At 54.7% G+C, this 9,634-nt stretch overlaps 1 protein-coding gene across 18 annotated transcripts in view; it reads right to left on the bottom strand.

Annotated features, from left to right (window-relative positions):
- Nucleotides 1–9,634, bottom strand: part of AFDN (afadin, adherens junction formation factor) — an 81,762-nt gene that overhangs the window by 15,691 nt on the left and 56,437 nt on the right. For 10 of the 18 annotated variants that reach the window (XM_039881635.1, XM_039881645.1, XM_039881718.1 and 7 more), the window contains 7 exons: nucleotides 7,846–7,911; nucleotides 7,616–7,689; nucleotides 7,105–7,223; nucleotides 5,521–5,715; nucleotides 4,908–5,002; nucleotides 4,434–4,619; nucleotides 1,045–2,022 (listed from right to left, as the gene is read on the bottom strand). In XM_039881635.1, the coding sequence (XP_039737569.1) occupies nucleotides 1,045–2,022; nucleotides 4,434–4,619; nucleotides 4,908–5,002; nucleotides 5,521–5,715; nucleotides 7,105–7,223; nucleotides 7,616–7,689; nucleotides 7,846–7,911 (1,713 nt within the window). The remainder of the gene's footprint in view (nucleotides 1–1,044; nucleotides 2,023–4,433; nucleotides 4,620–4,907; nucleotides 5,003–5,520; nucleotides 5,716–7,104; nucleotides 7,224–7,615; nucleotides 7,690–7,845; nucleotides 7,912–9,634) is intronic. The other 8 variants (XM_039881636.1, XM_039881683.1, XM_039881698.1 and 5 more) reach the window with 1 other exon arrangement.

Below are 9,634 nucleotides of genomic sequence, written 5' to 3'. Positions count from 1 at the left end.
GAGAGAGAGAGAATACATCTCGGGAGTGAACTGAAGAGCTGACGCTGCTGGCCCTAAGCGCTCACTAATCACGACCCACGACTAAACTCATCGTGAGGCACACGACTGAAGCGTGTGACCAGCGGTTCTCGGTTCAGGTCTCAAGGACAGACAGTGTCAAACAGAAGCTGGAGTCAGAAACAAAATCTAAAAGAAAAAAGGTCATGCTCTTGGCTGTCTTACAATAATGCATTGTATTAAAAAATCACTAAAATTCAATAATGTGAAGTGGTCAATAGCACCCTCTGCAAATTAATACTGATAAATGCTTCTGTCAATAATTCTCGAGAGGCTAACAAAAATCTCAAATTTGGCAATTTAACAATCTATTGCATTAAACTAACATAAATCTTACTTTTCTTCTTTTATTTGATAAAGAAACAGGTTATCTGCATAATCTGGAGAAACAGGAGTAAAGTCACAGGTTCTCAGCATCTTTATCCCATCACTGACAGGTGGTGGTTTAACGGTGGCATCACCCGCTTCGTCACCATCATGGGGGGCCTGCCTCCCTCCTGTAACGATACTGAACCTCCCCAGCAGGCTGTCAACAGCTCCCTTCGGGGCCCACTGTCAAGGACTAATAATCGGGCTAGGCGGGCCAAGGGGCTGTAAGCAAAGGGGGGCGGGCACTCGCAGGCCCCGCCCACCAGAGAGCGGGGGGCAGTGAGGGCGGAGCGTGTGGGTCCACAGGGCCCCAGATACCGACTGCCTGGCAGTTTAAGAAAAGATATGCCGTCCCCTGGGCAAGGCTATGACTGGCTATCATCTTATTTCCTCAACTGAAGGCTTGAGAAGGATAAATATGTTTGAAATAGTCGTGTCAAAACCGTCCAGCCTTCTGACCCCGGGTCGTGTGCACAAGCGCCAGCCAACAGTAAGTCCTGTCAGGCCGTCGTGCGCCCAGGGGCCTCTCCAACCCCGCGCCCTGCGCCCCGCGCCCCGGCCCAAGCCCCAGCTGGGCGGGCCGCCCAGGAGACCCCGCCCGCAGCTCCTCCCCGTTACCCGGGCTCTGCGCTCCGCCTCCAGGCGCTGCATGATCAGCACGGTGTCCACGTCGTCGTCCTCCTCGTCCTCCTCGTCCTCGTCCTTCTGCTTGGACTCTTGCAGGCGCTTCTGGAACTGCCACTCCAGCATGAGCTTGCGCAGGCGGTCGCCCTCCTCCGCCGAGCGCTCGGCCTTGCCCTGCAGCTCCTGGATCTCCCGGCTCAGCATGTCCACGATGTGCATCTGCTGCTGCTTCTCCAGCTTCTCGCGGGCGTCCCGCTTCCACGGGTCCGGGGACAGGCTGTCGCCCGAGGAGAGCTCCTCCTTGCTGACCGTGATGTACTGCAGGTCCCTGCGCTCGATGGTGCGCGGCTGCTGCTGGGGCTGCAGCTCCCGGATGACTGTCTCCTGGGGCCGGGGCAGCGTGGCGGGCTTCTCGGGCTTGGCGGGCGGCGCCGGGTTCAGCGCGCGCGTGCGCAGCTGGCCCAGCTTGCGCTCCTGCTCGCGGCGCTTGCGCTCGCGCTCCTCCTCCAGCCGGGCCTTCTCCTTCTCGTACCAGCGCTGGTGCTCCTCCCGCTTCTTGCGCTCGGCGGCCGCGGCCTGGGCAGCCGCGGGCCCCGGCTGGCCGGCGGGAGGCCCCGGGAGGGGCAGCTCCAGCGCGACCCCGTCGAACTCGCCCACGTAGTGTGCGGGCGGCGGGGGCGGCGGGGGCGGCAGGTCGGTCCGGATGGGCTGGGAGACGCCCATGGGCACGGGCGGCGTGGCCGCCGGCGTCTTCCAGCGCCCGGGGCCGCTTCTGGTCAGCGTGGAGGCCGGCGTGCCCGACTTGGAGGCCGGGTCCAGGTGCTCCTGGCTGGACGTGCTGGAGCCCAGGGAGGAGCCCTGGTTCAGCCACACGTCGCTGTCGGACTTGCGGTCCAGGGTCCCCTCTAGTCGATGCCGCTCCAGTTGATAAGCTTTATCTTCCCGAAGCTCCTCCTGGGAGCGGGTAACACGCTGGAAAAACAGAAAGACAGGCTGTGACGGTTCGGCCACTCAGCGGAAGAAGTTACTGAAAATTCATAGACATTTCGTCTTCGGGGAGAAAGGTTATTAGAAAGCTAGCGGGACACCGCCCTGCGGCTCAGTGGCTCCGCGGCCTCAGAGCCTTGCCAGGGAACCTCATCTGCTGGAAGACAAACTTTTTCTCTGGATCACTAGTCAAAAAACGAAATGCACTAGATCTCGGGACTTCGCCCAGGGTGCCCGCCCTTATTCTCAGGCCCCTGCCCGCACCTCTGCTGTGGCACCAGCCACACAGCTCTGCAAGGGACGTATGTAGTCTAATCGTGCGAACAGCAACGAAAACCACTTCTCTGTGGTAACATTCTGACCACTAAGAGCAGTCATCAAATCCTAACCCTCCGGGCCACCCGCGACTCTGAGCTCCACCAGCTGACACGGGCTTTCCCAACGCTCTGCGGCCGCCAGGGACAGCGGTGTGGGGCACAGCCCACGCGTCTGAGACGGCGCTGCTCACGTCTCAGCAAGGCGTGAGGCGCGGCGGGATGGAACTGCTAGACGTGAACTTGTGTGCGTGAGGAACAGAGACAGAAATACACTCTTCTCAAAGGCAAGTCGGATGTCTGAAAAACGTCTACGACTACGAGTAGTTCACACTGATACAAACGATTTCACTGTGATGTCCGAGTCAAACACTTTTTCCTGCCCTGTTCACGAGCAGAAATGGAAGATGCAAACCTGGAAAATAGTTTTCCTTTCCTTAAAAAACCAACAAGATGAAACGTGAAATATTTTTTAGAAAGGCAGAAAAATGAAATACCACTTGAAAAAAACAGCCTGATAGACCAATGGAGCCCTGAGGCGCAACATGTCGCTACAGCTCGACTCCGTACACGGAAGCAGTTTCTCCACCGCTGGGCGTACAATCCACAGACCACGCGAGAGTGCTACGCCACGCCTGCCTGCACGCGCCACACCGCCCGCTCAGAATCTCGGGCTTCCTGCCCTCGGACCATACACCTGCCGTCTCTCTCTGTTGCTGTATCTAGCAACTCCTGAGTCATTCTTTTCCTTTCCTTAAAGACCTCCTGTCAGCTCCTGGTGCTCACTTGCCTGCTCTTTCCAACCCTCCCAAGTAAATCCATCATTGATCTTAGTCATTTCAATATCCACCTGGGTGACTGCAACACCCTGGCCTCCCAGTGTCCCAACTTCCTCCTCTCGGGGTCATTGACCCATGCTGCGAAGCAGAAGCAAACAGCAAACACCATCGGACGGTGGGAAGCAATAGCCCTAAAGGCTAACAGAATAAGGAAGGTGCATGAGGCGCATGAGTTATTGTTCCAGAGAAGTCTGGGGAGGACCCGTCTCACTTCGAGTGCTGGCAGGGTGGGTGGAGGAGACTCCTACAGACTATTGGGCCTGAGTAGGAAACAAGCGAGATGGCCCTAAGGATGAGACAAGATGACAAGACGAAACCTCATGAACAACCAAGAGCTGCGACCCAAGAGTCACGTTCAGAAAACGGGGCTCCTTCCCGTGTGCGGCTGTGCTGTCTGTGACTGAACCCTCTCTCCCTGTCTCCTCAGCCATCCAGGCACAGCTCGAAGCCTGTCTCAACTCTGAAGTGTCTTCTGACCCTCTGACCTGAGAATGAGCACCCCACGGTTCACGCTCCAGGCTACGCATCTATCCACAGCCCAGACGGCTACTTTCAAACACACATTTACTTCCTTCCTCCGGTATTTCCCAATGCAGTTCTCTCTCTAAAAAGGGAAACACATCAATGATGTTCCCGATTTAACTGCCCGGCCGCCTCCCAACCTCTACGAACTTGGATATAAAACCCAGATTCCGTGGCTTGTCAATGAAGCTCTTCCGCGTGTCTGAGGAGCCCCCCGCCCCTGACTTCAGGCGGCCGAGGTGTCACGTGGGAGCGCAGGCTCCAGTCCCGCCTGGACAGAGAGGGCCGGGACCCGACTCTGCAGCAGCACTGACCGTGCCACATCGGGGTCACCTGTTTCATCTCCCAGAGTGCTGCTGGCTTCACAGCCAGGGGCCTCGATGACCACCGTGTTCCCAGAGCCAGGGGCAGCAAGCGGCGCCGACCACGGGGCTGCCTGCCTCCCCCCTCTGCCGGGGTCAGTCCGGCAGGCCTCACCCACTGTCACCAAGGCTGAACGTGCCCGCCACCTTATTAATCACGTGACGGGGACCACAGAGCCCTTTTCACTGTCAGGCTTCAGGCCGCCTGCTCCCTTGCCTTGGTTAACCAACACCCACGGAGAAGCCACGGTGGCCTCCGCAGTGCCACCTCAGACGCCGTGGGCTTTCGACCCCCCCGACACTGCTCTCGCGGGGCCTACGTCAAGCGCTGAGGCGTGTCGGGAAGCCGCCCCCCTCACCTGGACTGTGATGCTGGAGTGACTGCCGTCCACGTGTGCGCGTGGCTTCTCCTCGTAGTCCGCCCACTGGTGCTGCGGGGGGGCCACGCGGTCCTGGGACTTGGACGCGGGGAAGGTGAAGTACTCCCTGGCGTACGTCTGGGTGGGGATGGGGTAGGCTTCGGGCCTGGGCGGAGGGCTCTGCTCCTGGAAGCGTGAGGAGGGAGAGTGAGACCCTCCCTCATCTGCAGTGAGCTTTTCAAAATACAGCACACAAATGTGAAAACTGTGTTAAAAGCAGAAGTTTGGTCCCGAGAATAACGAAGACTTTCTTTGGCCCAGACTTATGAATTTAAAGCTCGTGTACCTATTACATTAAACACTAAAACATTAAATACTCGGGGATGACAGATGACGCTGATGCGTGGAGGGAGAGCTGTGTGGGGGCAGTGAGCGTTTAAGAGGGACGGTGGCCGCTGGGCCCGCGGCGCCCACCTCCGTGCACAGGTTCCCGGTGGAGACGGACGTCACCCTCGCGGCTGTCCCAGGTGCGTGCGCAGTCTTGCAGCCAGGACCCGGAGGCTGATCTGCTGGAGAGAGTCAGGGGGAGACATGATGTAACACAGAAAGCTGAGCCATGACCAGAGTCTTTGAGCGCAGTCGCCACGTGCCGCACGACTGCATTCTGCCGCCGGGGCGGATCGCCCTCCCGCCCGTCCTGAGTGTCACAGCCAGAGACACAGGGCTCGGCTACAGACCGGGGGCGGGCCAACGGTCTCGGCAAAGGGCCACAGAGCACATTCTTTATGCTCTGTGACCCTTGCCGGTGCTGCGCATTTTGCCCTGCTTCACAAGGGTAGCCGCCAGCCCCGCTGGAGCATCAGCAGCGTGCCTGCCCAGAGACCCTGCCTAGAGGCCGAATCGAAGGTTTTGCAAGTTCGTTTTCCTTCTTGTTAAAAGATCGTTCGTTTGGATCGCCCTCGTGGGAAACGAGTCCCGTCAGCCAGCGCGCGGGGAGGGGCTCAGTCCAGCCAGGACCCAGCGCCCCTCGCCCCTCGCCCCCCGCCCGCCCTGGGCCGGAGCAGGCGGGGCTGGGCAGTTCTCTCACTTGCGACGTTGGGGCTGGAGCGGTGGTCAGCTCTGTTCTTCGTCAGTCTGTCATCGCCAGGCAGTTTCTTCGGTTCGCTGTACTCTGCCCACGGCGGCTGAGGGCTCTCCGGTGACCCATTCTGAGCCGAGCTGTTATAGAGCTCGAAGCCTTCACTCTTCGGTCGCGGTTTAGCGGAGCCGCGACGATCTGAAACTGAAACCACAGCGCATTCAGGGTGCCGCCACTTGCTCGAGGTGTCATCTTAGATGCCCTTAGTTTGAAAGATGAGTACAGACACTTAAAACTCCCTAATTCAAACTTGTTTTTAGCAAGAGAAATAAGATGATTTTTCTAAGAGGGTAAAATTTTTCTACAGAATCTTTAAAAGGTTTGCAAATAAAGCAACCCTTAACTGGCACTGACGGAAAAAGGTACTACTCTTTCAAAGCTTATTTTCTCATAAACTTACTTGTTCTAAGTAACAAATTAAAGTAACTAAACCTGTTTTAAAGTAACTTTTTCAAAACTTAAAAATAAACAAACTTCCCTCACTTTTTAAAATGCATTACTTCTTTCAGTCACTCAGGGAGACCATCGTCATGAGCAGACGTCATTCAATGTGACTGTCCGATCTTTTTTTTTTTAATTTTCTCAGCTTCTTGCTTGGTGGCTCTGATTTATTACCTACATTTCCCTCTTTGATTTCTAACTCCGTCTCGTTTGCCTCTTTGAAATCGGACAAGCCGCATGTTAAGTTTTACGTTATGAAAAAAATAAGAAACGTGCAGAGTCCGTCACAGAGTGCGATGCGCGGTTTCTTAAGGGGCCCTTTCTGTTTGGTTGCAGTGGGCAGTGGGTCCAGGTTCTCGGGGTCCTTTTCCTCGTTGTGTCGTTACTACTACGTCTAGACTTTGGGTCCTGGGCTCTGAAGCTCCTACGATGCCGACCTAGAACGAAGGCTTGCCGGCCACACAGCTGGCAGCAAGGCGGGTTCTGGGGACCGAGGTGCACCGTCCCTAACAGTTTAAAGGACACTGTGAGTCCTGATCTTTTTTCCTGTGGTTTCCGAACTCATTTCTTTAAAAAGCCCTACATTTATATAGATTTCATTCTGAGATTTTTGATATAGCTAAAAAACCATGGTTCCCACCAACGTATTACTTTACTCAAATAACTGGGCTTTTCATTTAAAGTGCACTACACGTGACGTGACGATCACGTGCAGGGCTGAAAGGACCATTCATGGGCACGGGCGTTCCTTCAGCGGTGTCCACCTGCTCTGAGGACTGCGCTGCGCTTGCCCACCGCCCCGACGGGCCAGTCACATGACGTGCTCAGCACTGACCGCGTGACCTGCGCCTCTCCGTACGGGCGTGCAGGGCGAGAGGGCTCTCGAGATGGGTGGCCGGACGTGCTTCCACACCTGAAGCCCGGGACCTGGGGCCCACCTGCTCTCACGCCCCGCTCAGCCTAGTGGCTGTGCCCACTGGGCGTCCTTCAGTGTCAAGGGAGGCCCTGGACGCACTGCGCCCGCACAGGGGCGTGGTCGACACGACTGCCGTTACTGGCAGCGATGGTGGAAGGGACACGCTCCATCCTTACGTCTCTGCATCGTCGGGGACGGCTGGCTGAGCAGGGTGGCAAGGCCGTGATAGATGGCTCCTTGCTTCGCTACTTCCAGAGTGACCACGGACGTCGTTCTTGTCATGAGCTCTGCAGCCCTAGGAGAGAGTGTGACGAACGTGAGGAAACGAAGCGCCATGGGAGCCACGATCGGGCGACGGCCGGCTGGCCCACAGCCCCGTCGGTGTTCGGCGACGCGCTGCCCCCTCTGCACACGAACCACACGCACTGCTCTCGCTAGCACGTTAGGATGAGAAATTCTAGGCAGTATTACGAAGACTTTTTTAAACTTCAAAGAAACTGCTCTAGACTAACTGTACACTGATGTCTTGCTAACAAGTGAAACGTCACGGACACTGAAGTTTCACACTTAAAAAGGTGAGCGGTGAGGGCACTGCTGTTCAGTATTGTTTTTCATCTTCACTTGTAAAATTTAACGTGAAACGGCCCCGAAATTGTTAATGTTAAGCTTAAAACAAACGAACGATACCTTTCTTGAGAAAGTCCTACCAGACTCCGTCCGTCCACACTGAGCAGCTGGTCACCGGCGGCGAGGCGTCCATCCTGGGCATACCCGAGGGGCACACGCGTGTGAGGCAGGACAGCGAAGGGAGTGGGGAGGGAAAGTCAACGTAAGTACACTGCCTGTTTGTAACAAAGTATCAGTAGAATGTCTCATGTCACTTGTTACATGTGTGAGATAATAAAACCCGTACTGACCACGTCCGCAGCGCCTCCCTTCACGACAGACTTCACGTAGATCCCAAGCTTGTCCTGGCCAGCGCCCTGAGCAAAAACAAGGTAGAAACAGCCCGATGAAAATACACGAGAGCTACAACACTCAGCGAATACGACAGAAGTTGCAAATAACATACACAGAGAACCGCAAAAAAGTCCTGGTTCTTGTTTCTATATGAAAATTAAAATAGAATAGTATTTGATAAATATAAAGAAAGTTACCAAGAAATGCACCTATTTTGTTTCCAAATTAAGAAAAATAACTACTGAAAAATGAGTCATTTGTTAATAAATCTGCTGATAAGACTAAAACAGACTGAATCCTAATGGCAATTTAAGATTGGTTCTGAACGGCCACAAGAGTGAAGTAAAAACGACCGGCACGATAGGTACTATCATGTTATCGCTTTAACAGAAAAGCAACTGACGATAGGATTTTTGTATTCCAGTATTTACCTACACCCCCTTAAGTCCTTATTGTTTTCATACATATCCTTTAAAATTTAAAACAAAAAAACGTTCACGGCAAACACTTAGGTAGTAAGACTTCGTTATTGAGAGAAAATTATGCAGAAAATACTCTATTGCTTTAATTTAAGGTACTGTAACTCTAAGTAAATATTGAAGCCACAAGGCCCAGTCGACATGATGCTCCTGGCTGCAGTGCATACTCCCGCAAGGAGGAAGAAGGCACTTCGGTGAGACCACGGTAACACACACGGCTGCTTTACAGAATGGCCAACGTGCTACTTGGACGTTACAACTATGACATCAAAACCAGCATTCTGGATACTTTATTGGCACCATCACATGCACGAAATCTCACGTAGATATTTACTGCCACTATCCCATGAGTATATGTTCTCAGCTCACAACTACTTCAGTAGCTGTGAAATACAGTATCGTAAAAGCAGAAGCTTAAAAGGTACCAGTCATGAAGACAGCGACTTCAACACACAACCTGACTGAATCAGATTTCCTGCAACTGAATGACGTCGCTGCCACTCGGCACCCTCTTCCCTTGAGTTGACAGAGCAGGCTTCAGAGGGGGTCCGCCCGCCAGCACCGCCCCCACCGCCCCCAGAGGGCCCAGCACACAGCACGACACCACTGTCGGGGCCTAAAAGCATCCATCGCACACCTCACTAGGAAATGGTGTAAAATGGCTCAGTTTAACAAAACTATTCAATGTTGGGAAGCAGCGTGGTCCAGATTTCCCGTGGGCACATTAACTGGAGGCTGCGTTTACTGAAGTCCTACGCGAGCTAACATCAAGAGTCCCCAGCAGCGGCCGACCCTGGCCCGGGCTGTGCGGCCTGCTAACGCGCTGCCCTTCCCCGCGTGCGTCTGTGTGGCGATGCCCACCTGGCCCAGACACACGCCTGGCCGCCAGAGGCCCTGGGAAACCACCAGCACTTCTAACACTATGCGACGGCCAGGGGTGACCTGTGGGCCTCGCCTGGGTCCCAGTGCCACAAAAATTTAAAAAACAAAGAAACAAACAAACAAAAACCATGATTGGGATACTCGACGAAGCTTGTACTTGCTTGTCAATTTGATACTTCACAATAAAAAACAGACCGGAGGCACTTTCTAAACGGCAGCTTCCGCATTCTGGCATGCCACCCAGCAGAAGAGCAACTCACGTGGCTCCTGCCTGACTTCACTGACGTGTCACTGGGCTCCTTGAACCTGGGGCCTAGGACACGCTGGGCAAGTGACTTCCAAGGCGACCCCGACCACTTCCTGCTTATCTAACCTAACCTACGAT

Source organism: Pteropus medius, unplaced genomic scaffold (assembly GCF_902729225.1).
Source record: "Pteropus medius unplaced genomic scaffold, Ma_sr-lr_union100, whole genome shotgun sequence".
Lineage (NCBI taxonomy): Eukaryota > Metazoa > Chordata > Mammalia > Chiroptera > Pteropodidae > Pteropus > Pteropus medius.
Note: the sequence above shows the minus strand (reverse complement) of the source record. Positions and strands in the feature narration are given on the sequence as shown.